Source organism: Schistocerca piceifrons, chromosome 8, assembly GCF_021461385.2.
Source record: "Schistocerca piceifrons isolate TAMUIC-IGC-003096 chromosome 8, iqSchPice1.1, whole genome shotgun sequence".
Taxonomy (NCBI): domain Eukaryota; kingdom Metazoa; phylum Arthropoda; class Insecta; order Orthoptera; family Acrididae; genus Schistocerca; species Schistocerca piceifrons.
Window position 1 is genome coordinate 38,825,331 of NC_060145.1, and position 20,953 is coordinate 38,846,283.

At 43.3% G+C, this 20,953-nt stretch overlaps 2 protein-coding genes across 3 annotated transcripts in view; one reads left to right on the top strand and one right to left on the bottom strand.

Annotated features, from left to right (window-relative positions):
• Nucleotides 1–8,995, top strand: part of LOC124711155 — a 27,313-nt gene extending 18,318 nt beyond the window's left edge. Inside the window, exon 2 of the mRNA XM_047241061.1 lies at nucleotides 6,320–8,995. Coding sequence (XP_047097017.1) covers nucleotides 6,320–6,833 — 514 coding nt within the window. The 3' untranslated portion in view covers nucleotides 6,834–8,995. The remainder of the gene's footprint in view (nucleotides 1–6,319) is intronic.
• LOC124711154 overlaps nucleotides 8,982–20,953 on the bottom strand; it is a 145,465-nt gene continuing 133,493 nt past the window's right edge. The window contains exon 6 of one of the 2 annotated variants that reach the window (XM_047241060.1): nucleotides 8,982–12,347. In XM_047241060.1, the coding sequence (XP_047097016.1) occupies nucleotides 11,542–12,347 (806 nt within the window). In that variant the 3' untranslated portion in view covers nucleotides 8,982–11,541. Of the gene's footprint in view, nucleotides 13,851–20,953 lie in introns of both variants that reach the window. The other variant, XM_047241059.1, reaches the window with a different exon arrangement.

Genomic DNA, 20,953 nt, shown 5'->3' on the forward strand with positions numbered 1-20,953 from the left:
TGTGATAGATGGCGCTGTAATAGTCACAAACATATGGCTCACAATTTTAGACGAACAGTTGGTAACAGGTAGGTTTTTTAAAATTAAAATACAGAACGTAGGTACGTTTGAACATTTTATTTCGGTTGTTCCAATGTGATATATGTACCTTTGTAAAGTTATCATTTCTGAGAACGCATGCTGTTACAGCGTGATTACGTGTAAATACCACATTAATGCAATAAATGCCCAAAATTATGTCCGTCAACCTGACTACATTTGGCAATACGTGTAACGACATTCCTCTCAACAGCGAGTAGCTCGCCTTCCATAACGTTCGCACATGCATTGACAATGCGCTGACGCTTGTTGTCAGGCGTTGTCGGTGGATCAAGATAGCAAATATCCTTCAACTTTCCCCACAGAGAGAAATCTGGGGACGTCAGATCCGGTGAACGTGCGGGCCATGGTATGGTGCTTCGACAACCAATCCACCTGTCATGAAATATGCTATTCAATACCGCTTCAACCGCACGCGAACTATGTGCCGGACATCCATCATGTTGGAAGTACATCGCCATTCTGACATGCAGTGAAACATCTTGTAGTAACATCGGTAGAACATTACGTAGGAAATCAGCATACATTGTGTTGTGGATTGGCAAGAGAGCCAACCCACTATGAGAGGAACCCGAAAGGCACGCGTTTTAGCTCACGCAGGCTGGCGTGAGGTCTGGAACAGGTCAAGGAAATTAGACTAGCAAAAAAGGACGTAGCTGTGGAATACTTAACTTTAATCCATAATTGGTGAACATCGCTCTTGACGGTACATGTTTTACAGCATCAATAGTAACTGGTAATGGCGCCTTGCTAGGTCGTAGCAAATGACGTAGCTGAAGGCTATGCTAACTATCGTCTCGGCAAATGAGAGCGTATTTTGTCAGCGAACCATCGCTAGCAAAGTCGGCTGTACAACTGGGGCGAGTGCTAGGGAGTCTCTCTAGACCTGCCGTGTGGCGGCGCTCGGTCTGCAATCACTGATGGTGGCGACAAGCGGGTCCGACGTATACTAACGGACCGCGACCGATTTAAAGGCTACCACCTAGCAAGTGTGGCGTCTGGCGGTGTCGCCACACATTGCACCATTTAGATTGCCATCGATAAAATGGGGGCCAATTTTCCTTTCTCCCATAATGCTGCACCATACATTAACCCGCCAAGGTCGCTGATGTTCCAATTGTCGCAGCCATCGTGGATTTTCCGTTGCCCAATAGTGCATATTATGCCGGTTTACGTTACCGCTGTTGGTGAATGACGCTTCGTCGCGAAATAGAACGCGTGCTAAAAATCTGTCATCGTCCCGTAATTTCTCTTGTGCCCAGTGGCACAACTGTACAAGACGTTCAAAGTAGTCGCCATGCAATTCCTGGCGCATAGAAATATGGAACGGGTGCAATCGATGTTGATGTAGCATTCGCAACACCGACGTTTTTGAGATTCCCGATTCTCGCGCAGTTTGACTGCTACTGATGTGCGGATTAGCCGCGAGAGCAGCTAAAACACCTACTTGGGCATCATCATTTGTTGCAGGTCGTGGTTGACGTTTCACATGTGGCTGAACACTTTCTGTTTCCTTAAATAACGTAACTATCCAGCGAACGTTCCAGACACTTGCATGACGTTGTCCCGGATACAGATCAGCATACATAGCACGCGACCGTTGGGCATTTTGATCACAATAGCCATACATCAACACGATATCGACCTTTTCCGCAATTGCTAAACGGTCCATTGTAGCACGGGTAATGTATCATGAACCAAACACCGTCCGCACTGGAGGAATGTTACGTGATACCACGTACTTCTGCTTTTGTGACTATTACAGCGCCATCTATCACAGAGCGAAAAAAGTGGTCCAACTAAAAGATTTATATTTGTTTACCGATGGCAGCACCATCTAGCGGGCCAACCATAGCGTCATCTGGTTTACCCCTTCAAGCTAGACAAGCTTCGTGCTTTGTAGTTTTTTTTCGTTTGACGCTTATTTCGTGAGATATTTGGCCCGGTCACGATCAGTGGACCACGCTGTATATCCTACCAACTCTGGTAACAACATTGAAAACGAACAACATTAATGCGATCTGATGACCTTTCTATTCGTTGGAGAGAAGTCATCTCTAATCATTCATACGTATCAATGGTGTGTACATGTGCGGAATTACACTGGCACTCGTCCATGTCTTCTGTGTGGATAATCTGCTTCGTCGGCAGTCTACAATTGAGTGCAGGATTGTCAGTAAATATCCAATAAATGATTTGGATGTACCAGCTGCAAGAATGTAATTAAAGGAGCTTATAAGTGCTTTCGTTTCCTCATAATTCATCTTATTCTAGACCTCACCTTATCTGATTGCAGATTCCCTGTTAAAATTAGTTCTTTAATAGATGACTTTTTGCATGGGTCACTTAGATTATAAATAAAATTCTAATGTACTCGTTATATTAATAATTATCTAGGAGTAAATTTACTGAGTGCTAGTTATTACTCTGAGGCAGCAAGAACATTGACATGTGGGCTCTTACATGAATGCATTTCTTTCCAGGCAGTGTGTAGAGGTGTGTGGCATATGGTGAGTTTTAAAGGGACGTCTCCAGTCCTATCATTAGACACTGCACTCATTTTATTAACTGGTCTGAGAGTGGTTCGTAGCTCAGTCATATCTACTAATCAATTATCGTTAAAATATTTCGATCCTAATTACTGAAGGATTTCTATATAAAAAATATTTAACTGTTAACGCTGTCATAGATCACTTGTCTCCATCCTGACCTTATCAGTAAACAACACAAATTATTTGCTAGCAGTTTTGATTGCTGTCATGTAACGCCTTCCTTCCTCATGCTAAAAGACACGCATTCGCTAAAAATGTTCCCTGCTAAAATTATTACTGTGTAATGCTTAGTTTACTTGAAAATTCTCCTCACAGCCAACTCATAAATCTCCCTGTCCTCTGACTCGGCCACTGTGCATTACTGTTAGAGAGGTATTTTCCTTATGTACAATGGTTTGGAGAGACCAGCCTGTTACGCCATCGTCCAACAGGTATATATACTTTCCCCATGTCTACCAATGGACAGTGTACTACACTACTGGCCATTAAAATTGCTACACCAAGAAGAAATACAAATGATAAACGGGTATTCACTGGACAAATATATTATACTAGAACTGGCATGTGATTACATTTTCACACAGTTTGGGTGAATAGATCCTGAGAAATCAGTACCCAGAACAACCACCTCTGACCGTAATAACCGCCTTGATACGCCTGGGCATTGAGTCAAACAGAGCTTGGATGGCGTGTACAGGTACAACTGCCCATGCAGCTTCAACACGGTACCACAGTTCATCAAGAGTAGTGACTGGCGTATTGTGACGAGCCAGCTGCTCGGCGACCGTTGACCAGACGTTTGAATTGGTGAGAGATCTGGAGAATGTGCTGGCCAGGGCAGCAGTCGAAAATTTTCTGTATCCAGAAAGGCGCGTACAGGACCTGCAACAAGCGGTCGTGCATTATCCTGCTGAAATGTAAGGGATCGAACGGAGGATAGAGCCACGGGTCGTAACACGTTGAAATGTAACGTCCACTGTTGAAAGTGCCGTCAATGCGAACAAGAGGTGACCGAGACGTGTAACCAATGGCACCCCATACCACCATGCCGGGTGATACGCCAGTATGGCGATGACGAATACACGCTTCCAATGTGCGTTCACACGGATGCGACTATCATGATGCTGTAAACAGAACCTGGATTCATCCGAAAAAATTACGTTTTGCCATTCATGCAACCCGGTTCGTCGTTTACACCATCGCAGGCGCTCCTGTTTGTGATGCAGCGTCAAGCGTAACCGCAGCCATGCTCTCCGAGCTGATAGTCCATGCTGCTGGAAACGTTGTCGAACTGTTCGTGCAGATAGTTGTTGTCTTGCAAATGTCCCCATCTGTTGACTCAGGGATCGAGACGTGGCTGCACGATCCATTACAGCCGTGCGGGTAAGATACCTGTCATCTCGACTGCTAGTGATACGAGGCAGTTGAGATCCAGCACGGCGTTCCGTATTACCCTCCTGAACCCACCGATTCCATATTCTGCTAACAGTCATTGGATCTCTACCAACGCAAGCAGCAATGTCACCAGACGATAAACCGCATTCGCGCTAGGCTACAATCCGACCTTTATCAAAGTCGGAAACGTGATGGTACGCATTTCTTCTCCTTACACGACGCATCACAACAACGTTTCACCAGGCAACGCCGGTCAACTGCTGTTTGTGTATGAGAAATCGGTTGGAAATTTCCTCATGTCAGCACGTTGTAGGTGTCGGCACAGGCGCCAACCTTGTGTGAACGCACTGAAAAGCTAATCCTTTACATATCACAGCATCTTCTTCCTGTCGGTTAAATTTCGCGTCTGTAGCACCTCATCTTCGTGGTGTAGCAATTTTAATGGCCAGTAGTGTATTTATCCCATACGTATTGAGAGCAAACTGAATAATAACTGTGGCCGAGCGGTTCTAGGCGCTACAGTCTGGAACCCCGCGATTGCTACGGTCGCAGGTTCGAATCCTGCCTCGGGCGTGGATGTGTGTGATGTCAGGTTAGTTAGGTTTAAGTGGTTCTAAGTTATAGGGGGCTGATGACCTCAGAAGTTAAGTCCCATAGTGCTCAGAGCAATTTCTTGAATAATAACTGCTTTAAACATGAGAGTTTGAAGCCCTAGGTACAACACTGCCACAAACCCATATTGAAGCAAATCAACGCACACCCACGTGTGGCGATAAATCTTCAATTCCTTCTTCGTAGATTGATCGCTCCCGTTGCTACCCTGACTGCTGACTGCTTACAGTTATCTGTATTTACACTAAACCACTCCACAGTCATGTGTTCTACAATACCCTTAATGGATAAGCTTAATCTAATTAGTAACTTGTTTGTCACGATAGTCTTGAGACAACTATAGATTCTTTGTGGTGTGCCATGCAAATCACGTTCAGGTAAATTCGTCAGGAACACATATCCCCAGGAACATATATATATTTCGTACCATGTTGATTGGAGGTTTTGATAGCAGAATGTTGACTCTCCGCGCCAACTTGGAGTCTGTAAGTCCAATGTTACGTAAAGTCGTGCACCGTATTCTTTTTTTCTTTTTTGCTGTTATGTACTAAATCATTGTATAAAATTGATTTTATTCTTATATACTTCAGTTCTCACATTGTTCACACCTGCTACAGCATCCATTTCAAGCTGGGCTACTATGACGTCAAGTTGTTATTGGAACATTAAGTAAAAATAAATAATACAAGATGACATGTTGCTGTTGTGGTTAGTTAGCTGGTTACGTGTTCCACAGATCAGGTTCGTGATAAACTTTATGAGATGGAATATGTGAATTTACCAAAATACTTCAAACACATTAAAAAAGATGTTTATACAGGATGTAATAAAACTTTAGAGGAGATAGAGAAACACTTCTCTATATGACAAAAATGTCATATATGCACCGTTTACCTGCTAGTGGTCGACGAAGGTTTTTATGCTACTGAATGTTCGGAGAACGTGTTCAGATTGCCGTGTGATGAATATTGTTTTAGAGATGTTGACAAAAACGTTCCTTTTCATTACTGCACAACTGGCATCTCACTCCTAATGTTAGTGTAACATGCTCAAAACAACGAGGTTTTTTTCACGAATAATGGGTACAGCTTCAGGCAAACAGGTGACCAGCTCTTCTGAAATACCTATCGGTGTCTCGTACAACGAACACCTCATCTCCCAACACAAAAATAAATCGATAATAGGTCAGGTCATTTACGTAAAAAGTTAGTAATTTTAACAAAACCATTATATAGTATTTCTCATGTTGATGCTTCTTTTTCGGCTGTCTTCCTTGTGATGCAGATTAAGTAGTATATCACCAAAATGAATGAGAAAAGAAATGCGTTTATTATCGAAACCTGAGGAACGCCTACTTCGATTACTTCCTGTGTAGACGACGTGGTGTCACTCTTTGTATTAATCGATCATACTAATGTGAAATTCTGCATCCTGTTTCTTAAACCCCAAAAAACTTACACTTTTTATGTTCCATCTAATTGTTTTGTGTTGTTGCTTGTTTTTATTTCCAGCAGTGTAATTCGCCATCGGTTTGACGTGGAGAACGGCTATTAGTAAATAATAAGACAGTGCTATTGGAAACGTTAACATGATGAAAAAGATTTGCATTAGTTTAGTTCTTTGCACTTCACAAAACTGACATTCCTTCTTTCTTCTTTCAGGCGAGATTCTGATCTCAGTGGATCAAGTGGAAAACTTGTAGTCCTTCTACCTGTCGACATAGTCAGAACACAATTAAGACTCCGACCTGAGGCAGACGATAACAAAATTTTCTACAACTCTCTCGGTGACTTCATCGAGAGCTCGTCCCTTTTCCCGATCGAGATTAACGTGCCAGACGTCATCCGTTGGTTCTACGGCTTCATGTCCAGCTGGTTCCCCAGCCTGGCCAACAGATGGCAGCAAGAGTCTACGCCAAGGATACGCCTGTATCTGCTTGCTCCACCACCGGCTTCGGATCAAACCTATCCAAAAAAGACGGTGACCTCAAACATTTACAAGAAACTGTTTATTTCTCCACAAAATAAAGTCGTTATTCTAAAGTCGTCCAGTGATGGAAGTATGCAGCTGATTCCATTCACAATTTATCGCGAAGAGATCGTTCAAAGAGTTGTAATGTTAGCTGAAATAGATATGCGTTCAGGATCAGAGAACATTCAGCCATTGCAACCGTAATTCCGTGAGGGCTTCCGTAATGCTATATGAACTCTACTCATTGCTTCTGGTATCGTAAGCATTGTAAATTAGGTCTGTGTTTCATAAACACCAGTTAACCTATCAGTTCACATATGTGTCCATTGTTCTCTGTACTGTAAATTTTTGCTGCCGATCATAACTTGTATAATCTCTCTCATTTTCTTCGACTGCTTGCAAATTTAATTAAAGTAAATGAAAACGTATAGAGAACTTGGTTCATATCAAAGATATGTCTGATATGTATGTGATATATCTTTTGTCGAAGAACAACGTATAAAAAACGAACTGGTTGTGTGTAATGTGCTGCCCTTGAAACGTCAGTCGCAAGCATGTTATAAGGAAATGAATAGTTATCAAAGGATCTAGCGTTGGCATTATTGTACCACCTGAACGATATGTACGTAGGTGCAGTCGAATTTAGTAACTGTAATGTACTGTTTTTTCATCGTGGCAGAAATATTCATACATTCTGCACAAATATAAAGAAACGGAAGAAACTTTATTAATCAAAATCTTTGAAAATGAACATAGTCACCAAACTCATTCATTTGTGTAGTTACTTTTACCACTCCTTTTCCTCACCCCTCGCTCTGCCCATAGTACAAGTTGTTAATGTGCAGCATGTGTAGAAACACTCAAAATGGTAGTGGCCAGTTATCATAGTGATGGAAGAAATTTTCATTCCGATTATGTAGTTGGCTTGGCAGGATGGAGGGGAGGTTATGGCATAAAGTTGGTGTTCAACTGACTAAGCGCCAGTGTCCTTCGTTAAATTCCAAACCTTAACATAGCGTCTCTTGGAGAGTTATCACGCAACACTGTTGATGGTGATCCGAACATAGTATGGGGTCTGCCACCATGTGCTTCCTTCTCATACTCAACGACTACTGTCTAAGAATTAATGTCATTGGTTAAACCTAAAGTCTCATCCCCATTACTGACAGAGTAAGGGTAGGTGACACTGAAGATGGTGATCTGATTGTAGAGTACAGATGCTTAGGTCAGCAGCGTTGCTTCCACCATCATTTTTCCCTTACTCATCATCATCATCATCATCATCATCAGTACCAGATTAAGCGTCAAATTTTTGGATAACATAAATTTCAAACCAATGTCTTTTGGTGGAAGGGTATGTGACATTTATGATGATGGTCTGCCCGTACAGTGGATTGGAGATGATCATTCAGTAGCCGTCTTGTCACCCCAACGTTCGTATCTGGATTACCCACGAAACTTCACCCCTTTCTTCCAAAAGCTCCTTACTGAGGGTATGTTACATAGTTGATAGCGACCTTTCTCACCGTTCTTTCTTTCCTAATAGCTCCCTATGCACCGCGTGCCAAAAGTTCTGGGTTAAACTCTAAAACTCACCCCAGTGTCAAAACATGAAAATGACACTGAACTGCTATATGCATGACTCACGCTTTACCCAGAAGTGTGGCAGTAGGTCAGTAAAGAGAAAACATTTCCGTTTAGATCGTTGAATAACTCGTCAAAATTCTAATAAACGTTGCCACACAACATTTAAATTCTTATTATTTGCACATCAACGCTTTCGTTTTCATCTTTCCTTGATGTCAGACTAAGAAAATCAGAAGTATGGAAACAGTGAATCACCACATCAGAGCAAATGTATACTAAACTACTCTGTTACCTTTAAAATGAAACCATCAGGCAGAGAGATACATTCTGAACGGCATAAATTCAAATCACTTTTCATTATAGTTCCATTTCGATTAAAATATGGATACTATAATCCCTTTACAGCGTAAGAAGTTTTCTATGAGGTTTCCTTTATTCCATAACGGTATGTCAATCACACTTATATCACGTGTAATCAGTACGAAGGATTATTCCACAAATTTTCAAGACCAGTTTTAGAAACACAACGAGAAAGATAAAAATTTTTATGAGCATGTAATTTTATTTTCTTATGCTTTTAGTGTAATATTTCAGAACCATTCCAGACAGATGTTCCAGCAGCATAACAGCTAATATTAAGACACGCTGGTAGTTCAAGGACAGTGCAAATACAGTCCACATAAGAACCAAAATAAAACTCGAAGGGTTATATCAATAAGAGTGTATCATGTACATTTTATTTATGATAATTTGAAATAAAGCGTATAATTGTAAACTCATTTTATTGTTCGGGTTTTTAATTACTCAATATATGTTTTTAAAAATCATAACAATGGCACATAGAGAAATTCAAGAAATGTATGCTGTGCATTTACTGAGGTTTAAATTGACGATGCTACAAAGTCTGCTCAAAGCCTAAGCAGACGTGTGGGTTGTAGTAAAGCGACTTTATGTACTTTTACACATCATGTCTTACAACTAAAAATAAGTTTACTAAAACAGGAAGATTATACACCTGCATTATTTAAACTCTTACACTGCATTTCAAGAGCTTACGTATACATAAAGCTCAAGTCTATTGTCACAGACCATTATTTTTATATAATAACAAACCAATCGTCATCTTAAAAGTTTGACACACGTTACACAGTAACATTACATGCAATCAAATGCAGTCTTTTGTAAATCGCCTGTGAACTCTAGAGACACAGACTGTCGCTCCATAGCTCCATAGCTTTACAGTAACGAGCTTACAAAAAATTCAGAAAACAGTATAAATTGCATTAACGGTACTAAATCTGTAACTAACTTTAGAAATATTTGTAAGAAATATTGCTACAGCATCTGAAGAGGAACGTGCAAATCAGACAACTTTTACGACAGAGTCAAGCAAGTTACGTACTTCTAAAAATGTTAGGTCAACATATTTTTTGCATCCACATCGCCCCCGTTTCTCGTTACCTCTGTTATATGTATCAGTTAAGAAATATCCATAGAGGTAAGTAGTATACTCTGTAGCAGCCAAAAAACGCAAAGTGGCTGTATGATTGTCTTTGTGTGCAAAGGTATAAACATCAAATGAAGTTACAAGTATTCGTTTTGCTCTATAATCATTCATCCAAGACAGTTCTGAAACAAAGAAATATGCAACTTAACTTCGCTATGTAGTTCCCCCTTCACTTAGCGAGTAAAGATGCTATCACGGGCACTATGAAATTTATGCAAATGCAACAAAGCACGTCTTGTAGGTTGAGCCTCGAAGTTCTTGCAGACATCAGAGGTAGAAACTTGCGAGACATTATAGTATGTGCGTCTCAATGATATTTACATCCGGAACAAGGAGTTGATTAAACAAATGATACAGAAACACATGAATAATAGATTCCACTACCGACAATAGTAAAAATATGCTACAGAAAATGATCTTCATTAGTGGCAAAACATGTTCCATATTCACTTCTTAACAGCAGACAGTAACGGAGGCCGGTATGTTGAGAATAATGATACCAACAAATACACAAGAAAATGTTGCTGATGTGGTGCAGGTAGAAATTCAGCATTTTGTATTTTATTTGGTGCTTACTGCCATTGAAAATTATGAAGTAACAATCAAGTTTATAAATAGCGCAGATGCCCAATTTAAACAGCTTTTCACAACATTGCATGTAAGTCCATGATGTCGTAATGGTATAGTTAACATTTGTAGGCATTCTTAATTGCTAGATCTATCCAGCTTACCTTGTAGATAAGAATAACTTTTAATTGTCTTTTGCAACTGAATATTATATTTGTTTATAATCATAGTTGTTTCAGTTAACCATTCTGGTATCTTCATTGGTCTACAAAGAAAGTAAGAAAGTAAATTTTGTTTTTAGTTTTACATCGTAGTATTTTTAGGTCGACTTACGATTCATGTTAGTTATAAATGATGTATTTGTTAAGTTAACTTAGAAGTGTGTGTACAGTGCATTTAATATCTACAAGAAGATATTTGTAAGGAATATCAGTATTAAGTTAACGTACAAATTCTGCTAGGATACATTACATATCTAGGAACGAAATATTTTTGAATCATTTGAATGGTAAGTTAACCCTAAAGTGGTACCGCGAGGCACTATATACTTCAACGAAAAAACGATGATAGTCAAGTGCCACGCGGGATTAGCCGAGCGGTCTTGGCGCTGCAGTCATGGACTGTGCGGCTGGTCCCGGCGGAGGTTCGAGTCCTCCCTCGGGCATGGGTGTGTGTGTTTGTCCTTAGGATAATTTAGGTTAAGCAGTGTGTAAGCTTAGGGACTGATGACCTTAGCTGTTAAGTCGCATAAGATTTCACATACATTTTCATAGTCAAGTTAACAATATTCCATTTATCTTCTTTGTTTACTACTGAAGATACCAAAAACCAATTGGATGGAAACAAAAATAAGCCTCAGTTTCAAAAGACAAGTGATAGTTACTGCACATCCACATCGATGCAATGCAAAACGAAGTGGATGGCAGAATGTACATCTCTGTCTACAACATAAGCGACAGTACAAAATGTTTTTCACTATATATATGAGAAGTTTCAGTTCTGATTTTATTCTGAGACTGCTCATGTCTTGACACTTCTTATTAATCAGTCCCATAGTCATGTGGAGTCGTTAAAAATTATTCTTACGTAAAGAATATTTTTTTGTGGCACACACCAGATGTATGCCTAATTGGCGAGTGAGAAGTGAGACCTCATTATCTGGATGCTGTGCAGAATTTGTGGTAAGTGCATTTGGAGGCGATCTAGTCACTGTACGGATTGTGTGAGGAAGGGAGGTCGTCCAGCAGTAGACTAGCTAGCAGCAGCCGCATCGGCCGGGTCGTAGTGTATGAAGACGGGTTTGGTCTGGTGGTCTGTGACGGCGCCCCGAAGGTACGGCGGCACCTGGGCGTCGTGGACTGCAGCGACGGGCACCGCGTCGTACAGCGACGCCCTCTGCGAGACGCTAAGTCCCCGCGGGGGCGCCTTGGCGTCGGCGGCGGCGCCGGCGTCGGCGGCGTCGGCTGCCACAGGCTGCGCCACCTGCACCGCCACTGGGATGACGGGGTGGTGGAAGCTGTAGAAGAACCCGCCGTCCACCTGCGGCTGCGGCATCGCGGCGGCCTTGGGAGACGCCGCCTTGGCCTGGCGCCCCGGGTGGATGTACATGGCGCTGTACGACTCCGCTGCCCCGTCCTTCAGCGACACCACCGACCGCTGGTTTCCAGGAGTAGCTCCGTTGGCCTCTCCAGCCTCGGTCTCGGCCGCTGCCGCGTGTTCGTCTCTGGAGGAGCCGGCAGCCACCGTCTCCGCCACCAGCTCCTCTTTACTGGCACCAGATCCGCCCTCTGGATCTGCTACTTTACCTGCTTCCCCAGCAGGAGCTTCGAGAGATCTGGCCTTCGACGAAGCGCTCCTGCCGATCAGGTTGTTGAGGATGACTGCCTCCTTGCTCCCGGCCTGCCTGTAGACTGGCGTGTCAGCTCTTCTGGCAATGTCCTGTAGGTACTGCATGGCCACAGGTGGGTACCCTCCGACGTTGGTGACGCCCGACGGGTGGCCGCCGTAATGGGTCGACTGGTCGCTGTGGGCAGTGCTCCCCTTGCTGTAGAAACCGCCTGAAACGTGGGGTGGGGCGACAGTTTGAGAGCTGACCCTAAAAATACTGTGCTCACTATCAGTACCGTGACTTCCATCACCATCTGAGTCAACTTTGTAAAACAGTGCACCATACTTGTTGTGTGGGGTACTATAGGCAACATCATCCCCAACAACAACCGGCATTCTGCCTTCCGCAAAGTAGTTGCTAATCGTCACCCTTTCATTATTTCGTCGTTGAGTAGTCGCCATTTTTCCAAAATGCGAGGAAGCTACAGAGCTGTCTTCGAAGAATTGATACTGCCCTCCGTTCCCATCATTGTCTGTTCCGTTAAATGATGAATCTGGAGTCACCTGAGTCTCATTAGCGTCAGAGTAGCTATTACCATTGTAATAAACTGGGTGTGGTACATATCGTGATCTGGAATGCTCTTGGGGCCTAGAGTATGCGTCTGAAGGTAATTGCTGATGATTATAAGGCTGCTGCAAACCACGCAGGTCGTATGCTCCCAGGTTACCTTCTTGCTGTGGATTTAGAGGACTAACTCCTGGTAACGAAGTCTGCTCTCTGTGCTCATTCGAGCGTCCTGCTTCGTTGTACACAACATGTACAGCCGCTTGCGTCTGATTAGAGTAAGAGTTAGTGGGTGGGTAGTAAACAGGGTGTGGAGAATCTTGTGAAGCAGAATTGACTGACGAGACAGAGTAATTACGAGAAATCTCTCCCTCGGTGGAAATCAAAGGACGATCGTCATATCTGTGGCTAAGGCTGGACTGGCCTTTCCTGGAGGTATCGATTCCTCTATCCTCAACATATGTGAAATGCGGTCTGTAGGTACCTCTATTTCCATTATAACTTGTCGAAGAGCCTCGATTGGTAATTGGTTCTCCTCCAGGGAAAGCAGCGCCACCTGCCTGCCTAGACGTCTCTGATACTCCACTGTGCCTTGTAGGATAACTCAAGTCTGGCAGGACCACTCCAGCTTTGTAGAACGTCTTCCGCCTATTACCAGAATCCGAGGTCACCACATCTGCTGCTAACATAGAGCGACCGTGGCTCTTGGCCCCACCAATTTTGTGGAGGAACTGGAATTCCCTTTCCGCGGCCCTCTGGAGATCATCCGTGTCATCATCATTACGCCTTAAAGCTCTCGACGAGTTGAAAATTTCCTGTATCAAGTACGACTCTGGGAAATTTCTGGCCATCTTCTCGGGGTCGCGTTCTTTGATGTAGTCGTATATAGTTACCCTACCCCTTCTAGCCCGCCGAGTTGCAGTCGCAGTGTGATTCTGCTGGGCGGCGACGTCGGAAGTGCTCGTATTTTGCAGCGCTGAACGCACATGTTTCGCCGAAGGCTTCTCGTCATCGTTTTCACTAATAGTATTGTCTCCGGTTGCGCTGTCCGCATACACGATGATGAACCGCTGCGCAGAATCAGCGTCGTGAACAAGAACATCTCCTCCAGAATTCACTAGGGCCTCCGAGGAGTCAGTGGAGTTTTGGCGATCGCCGATCGTAGATCCTGAAAATATTTGTCTTTGTCGGCATGCTTGTCCATACTGGAGAGACTCCGCTCTTAGCTGAGTGGCTGACATGCACCGCCATCCTCTAGCTGCGCTAACAGTTCTCACATCACCTTCTTTGTACATGCAGAGTAGCAGAGTGAGTGATAACTTACAAATAAAATGGGGATGCGCCCTAAAGAGAGAGGTAGAGAGAGAAGCTAAACACGTAAACAGGCGACTGAGGTGTCGTCGGCATGCTGTTACCACACACGTACATGCAGTCGAGGACTGATCCTCATAAAGTCTTTCAGTATTTGAAAGCCAGTAGCCCGTGGGCGACTCTAAAAGCAGTAATGAAGTGGCAATGCCCAGTAAAATGCCCAGAGACAAGAAGGAAATGAACTTGTGTATAGAATTGTACCTGGATAAAATTTACAATAGATCGTAAGGATTACAGGTTTTCGAGACAGCAGCTGATTGAGTTCCCAACCGTCTCACCTCCGGAAATCCTACACACCCAATAAACTTCATCAGCGAAATCACACCGTGTCCCTGCTTCTCGCCGAAGAAGATGGCGCTCTGTTTTAAGACACTGGAGTCGCATTTGAGAGCGAGGTGGTTCAAACCGTCACCAAACTATTCGTTGGTGGTCTCCCAAAATCGTTTAACCCAAATGCCGAAATGGTTCGTTTGATAAAGGAACAACAAATTTCGATTTTCCGTCATTCTCCCAACCGATCTTGTGCTCCGTCTCTAACTACATCGGTGGGACAACACGTTTCCTTCCTTCCTTCTTCCTCATTTCTCATCCAACCACAGCCTTCTCTTCCCCTCCACACACCACATATCCTTCCCGACGTAGCTTTAACTAACTCCCGCTGCCTAATTCAGAAATCCTTAGCGAAATATATCCTTCATTTCGCCTATAGTTCATTTTCCCTCCCGTTCGTAAAAAAGGTCTCCATCTCTCGTTACTCATATACACTCCTGGAAATTGAAATAAGAACACCGTGAATTCATTGTCCCAGGAAGGGGAAACTTTATTGACACATTCCTGGGGTCAGATACATCACATGATCACACTGACAGAACCACAGGCACATAGACACAGGCAACAGAGCATGCACAATGTCGGCACTAGTACAGTGTATATCCACCTTTCGCAGCAATGCAGGCTGCTATTCTCCCATGGAGACGATCGTAGAGATGCTGGATGTAGTCCTGTGGAACGGCTTGCCATGCCATTTCCACCTGGCGCCTCAGTTGGACCAGCGTTCGTGCTGGACGTGCAGACCGCATGAGACGACGCTTCATCCAGTCCCAAACATGCTCAATGGGGGACAGATCCGGAGATCTTGCTGGCCAGGGTAGTTGACTTACACCTTCTAGAGCACGTTGGGTGGCACGGGATACATGCGGACGTGCATTGTCCTGTTGGAACAGCAAGTTCCCTTGCCGGTCTAGGAATGGTAGAACGATGGGTTCGATGACGGTTTGGATGTACCGTGCACTATTCAGTGTCCCCTCGACGATCACCAGTGGTGTACGGCCAGTGTAGGAGATCGCTCCCCACACCATGATGCCGGGTGTTGGCCCTGTGTGCCTCGGTCGTCTGCAGTCCTGATTGTGGCGCTCACCTGCACGGCGCCAAACACACACACGACCATCATTGGCACCAAGGCAGAAGCGACTCTCATCGCTGAAGACGACACGTCTCCATTCGTCCCTCCATTCACGCCTGTCGCGACACCACTGGAGGCGGGCTGCACGATGTTGGGGCGTGAGCGGAAGACGGCCTAACGGTGTGCGGGACCGTAGCGCAGCTTCATGGAGACGGTTGCGAATGGTCCTCGCCGATACCCCAGGAGCAACAGTGTCCCTAATTTGCTGGGAAGTGGCGGTGCGGTCCCCTACGGCACTGCGTAGGATCCTACGGTCTTGGCGTGCATCCGTGCGTCGCTGCGGTCCGGTCCCAGGTCGACGGGCACGTGCACCTTCCGCCGACCACTGGCGACAACGTCGATGTACTGTGGAGACCTCACGCCCCACGTGTTGAGCAATTCGGCGGTACGTCCACCCGGCCTCCCGCATGCCCACTATACGCCCTCGCTCAAAGTCCGTCAACTGCACATACGGTTCACGTCCACGCTGTCGCGGCATGCTACCAGTGTTAAAGACTGCGGTGGAGCTCCGTACGCCACGGCAAACTGGCTGACACTGACGGCGGCGGTGTACAAATGCTGCGCAGCTAGCGCCATTCGACGGCCAACACCGCGGTTCCTGGTGTGTCCGCTGTGCCGTGCGTGTGATCATTTCTTGTACAGCCCTCTCGCAGTGTCCGGAGCAAGTATGGTGGGTCTGACACACCGGTGTCAATGTGTTCTTTTTTCCATTTCCAGGAGTGTACAACTGGCACTGCACTTCTAATATTCGTAATATTATCATGTATAACTCAAACTGCCCCGCAAAACCTATATCAGTATCCTGCTATCCATATTACTATACATCCTGCGTGCCCACTCACTGATCCTTTTATGTATGCCAGTATCTGCTGCGATCGTAGATGACGTCGATCAACCTTTGCTGTCCACAGCTCGTGGTCGTGCGGTAGCGTTCTCGCTTCCCGCGCCCGGGTTCCCGTGTTCGATTCCCGGCGGAGTCAGGGATTTTCTCTGCCTCGTGATGGCTGGGTGTTGTGTGCTGTCCTTAGGTTAGTTAGGTTTAAGTAGTTCTAAGTTCTAGGGGACTGATGACCATAGATGTTAAGTCCCATAGTGCTCAGAGCCATTTGAACCAATCAACCTTTGCTCTTGGTCGTGCAACTGGAATTCCCCTTATGCAGTATCTTTGGAGATCATCTGTGTCATTATCAAAATGCACGTCAGCCGTCGTCCAGCCACAAATCTCATGCACCAGGGGCATTTTCTTGACATCGTCAGCCATGTCTAGCCATCTAATCGTGACTTGGTTCTATTCGTCAACACATTTTGCATACATCGATTTCTTATTTTTAATTACATTTTAATATTCTACTACCGTAATGTGAAGTCTGAAGCTCGCTTTATGGTATCTGACAGCCCATTCACACTCTAATGGAGGAATGAAACGATCTTCTTCTTCTTTTCTTCTTCTTCTTCTTTTCCTTTCAGAAGGCTAAGCCAGGTCTCTGTAGCTTCCTTACAGTCTTACCTAAGAAAATGTTTCGTATCCTAATATCATGCCTGATTAAGTGTCCAACAAGTTTTGCTTTGCGTTGGCCAATAACTTTCAGTAGTAGTTTCTTCTCTCCTATTTTCTGTAGAACCATCTCACGTGTTTTACTGTCAGTTCAGCTAGTTCTTGTAATTCTGCTCCAGAACAAGATTTCTCCACATCTTCAAAGTGAGCGTTCCCGTGCTTTGCTAACGTCCAGATTTCACATCTGTATGTCAGGACGCTCCACACAAAGGTCTTCACAAATCTTTTCGCAGTGAGGGAGATGATGTGCTTCTGCAGTAGAAGATTCTTCTTATTTTGAAAGCAATTCTTAGTCTGTGCTATTCTTCTCTTGATTTCCTTGAGGCAGCTATTGTTTTCCTACACAATGTTACGGAGATAGTGAAATTCAGTTAATTCCTCGAGTTGCTCACTACCTATTTTTATGCCAGTCTTGTCCCGATCTCCTTTCTCGTTCATAACCATGACTTTTGTCTTTTCGTTATTTGGTATGAAGTGATCAACAAAAAAAAGTTTCCGATACACTTTTGGAGATTAATAATATCGCTCTGCACAAGAAGCAAGATCTTAAGATGGCTATAGTGCCTTAATGAATGCAAAAGATGAAGGAAAAGCTAGAGAAAATAGTTTACATAATCCAGTAATTTGAAACAAATGTGCTATCTAGACAATTTGCATTGCAGCATAGTCAAAGCTCTTCATATTAATTGTTCACCTGTTACTTAGAGCACAAACACACACAAATACAAGCGGCCTCTTAACGTAATTAATGAAAAATTGGTTTTCAGTGAGATTTTTGGGCTATTGCTAAAGTAAGAAAAAGTCAGAAAGAGAATACATACACTGAAATTGCATATAAACCTCAATATGAAGCTTGAACATTTACAGAGAAACACAAACATGCGCTCATTAAATATTAAAATATATAGTTATTTTTCACACCAATACCAACATGCTGTGCACACACACATATATATACATATACATGCATTTTTCATCTCACCTGTTTCGGTTAACATCGTTCATTTCGATACTGCTAATAGGTTTACCTGTTAAAAGTATATAAAAAAGGAGCATTATGTGCTTCAGAAGATTACACGTGTTGTAACTATTCATCTTAGACAAATTTTAGTGAGTGATGGTAGCCGTGATACTCGTCTTATTTCGACTCCGCGTAGGTGCAAAGGAATTACACTGCCTTCTTCAAAGAAAGATGGAACAGTACGTTCAAAAAAAACAAAAATTGAACTCCCATATTTATTAACTAGCGAAATAAAGCTAAGAAACCGATGACGAGGGAACAGTAAGCAAACAGCATTAATCACGGAAAACGAGGTTATATCGCTTCACCTCTAATGAAGAGCCTACGTTAATATACCACGTAGTTTTTATCAACTTTAGTAATCTATTATCTGTTGTGAAACCATAGTATAATCGATTCATCGATACCACAACATGTTTCGGAACTACGTTTTCCCAGAATCAAGTGCTTAAAATTACTACGACACTAGGAAGTTTTCACTTTCGATCTACGTCGTAAATGCGTTAAATCCGAACGAAAAGATTTTGTATTGTAACGCGCTAAAAGTTGTATTTATTCATGCTGCTCGGGCTGTAGTAAAAATGAATTGCTCACTTAAAAAAGCAAATGAAGGAAAACGAAGCACACTGCCATAAAATGACATAAATTCCAGTTTCCTAGAAGCTTTGACAACTTATCTTTTTTTCCTAGTCTTCTCGTTATATATCTACATCACTAGAAACAGTTGCCATTTTTCTCTTGGGACATCCGCACTGTCCTCGGCCTTCCTAAGCTTTATCTCCCTTCTGATGTACGAGTATATCGTAAGATTTTAAAAGGCAGTTGTTGACTACTCGGTCTGTTAATATGTTCATTCCATTTTCTTTCTTTCTCTTCATGTTCAATTCATTCCTAATACCAACAGCTGTAGTTTTCTTTAAGCTACAGCATCTCCTGCGAACAAATACACTCACGATCGTGTTCTTATTTGCCATTACCGAAATTAATGTTACCATTAAGAAATATTCTGTGCACAACGTTGTGTTTTGCTGCAGCACGCAGAACGTTAACTTTATCCTTTCTATCTTTTGTACTTGTCCATAATGAAGATGCACGTCCGCCCCACGTCCGAAACTCACTGCAGCTGACTGTGCATATGCAGCGTATACTACCACCGGGTGACAAATACGATGTTGACAATGCTCTCGATATAACGCCGATACCTTTTATTAACAGTGTATAACAGGGAAATATGGTCTTGGTACAACAAATGAAGCTGGACAGAGACTCCTAGAATTCTGCCAAGAAAATTCACTGATAATTACTAATACACTGTTTCAACTACCAAAGCGACGCCTATATACCTGGACTTCGCCAGATGGCCAACACCGGAACCAAATTGATTACGTACTTTGTAATCGGAGGTGGAAGAGCGCGGTTCAGTCAGCTACAACAAGACCTGGGGCTGACTGCGGATCAGATCATGAGCTCCTGACTGCAAAATTTCGGCTGAAACTTCAGAATGTAGCAAAAAGTATCCCAACTTGCAGATGCGACCTTAACTCTATACCCTCCGACTATGCTGTAGAGGTACAAAACAGATTTAATGTATTACAGCTGGAGGACAAAAGCTCGCAAGAGATGTGGACAGAAGTAGCTAATACTGTCAAGGAGGCCGCAGAGAAACACATTCCCAAGAAAAGGAACAGTAAGAAGGCTAGATGGCTATCAGTTGAGGCACTGCAAGTTGCAGAAGAACGAAGGAAAGCAAAAATCAAGGGAGATGAATTAAATAAAGATTTTCAGAAATTAGCTAGAGGAGATAAAAATATATTCTTTAATGAACAGTGCAAGGAAGTTGAAGATAGTAACGTAATGGGGAAGACAAGAGATCTTTATAAGAAAATTAGAGAAATTAAAGGAAAATTGCAGGCAAAAATTGGAATGATAAAAGATAGAAACGGGAAAGATCTGAGTGAAGCAGAGGATGTTAAGGAAATATGGGCAGAATATGTAGAAGACCTATACAAGAAAGAACTGCATCATGACAGGGCTCCTACTGCTGATGTTAATGTTAATTTAGAACTAGAGCCAGATATTTTGGAGAGCGAAATCCAGTGGGCCCTTTAAAATATGGCTGATAACAAAACTAGTGGACATGATGAAATACCAGCAGAATTGTTTAAAGTCAATGGAAAGGATGCTGTGAAAGTGCTGCACTCAATATGTCAAAAAATATGGATCACGCAGCAGTGGCCAGAAGACTGGAAAAGATCAGTATTTATCCCCATTCCAAAGAAGAAAAGTTCTAAAGAATGCTCAGATTACCGAACAATCGCACTTATTTCACATGCTAGCAAAGTTATGTTGAAAATCTACAAAATAGACTTCGCCAATATCTAGATCGAGAGCTGCCAGAAGAACAAGCTGGATTTAGGAAAGGAAGAGGAACTAGAGACCAAACTGGTAACATTCGGTGGACTATGGAAAAAGCGAGAGAATTCCAGAAAGATGTGTACCTCTGCTTTATTGACTACGCCAAAGCCTTTGACTGCGTCGATCACAACAAATTATGGAACGTACTGAAAAACATGGGTGTACCAGATCACCTCATTCATCTGATACGGAGTTTATGCCTTGACCAAGAAGCCACGGTGAGAACTATGTATGGAACAACGAAATGGATAAAGATTCAGAAAGGGGTTCCGCAAGGCTGCATACTGTCACCGTCTACATCTACATCTACATTGATACTCCACAAGCCACCCAACGGTGTGTGGCGGAGGGCACCTATACGTGCCACTGTCATTACCTCCCTTTCCTGTTCCAGTCGCGTATGGTTCGCGGGAAGAACGACTGTCTGAAAGCCTCCGTGCGCGCTCT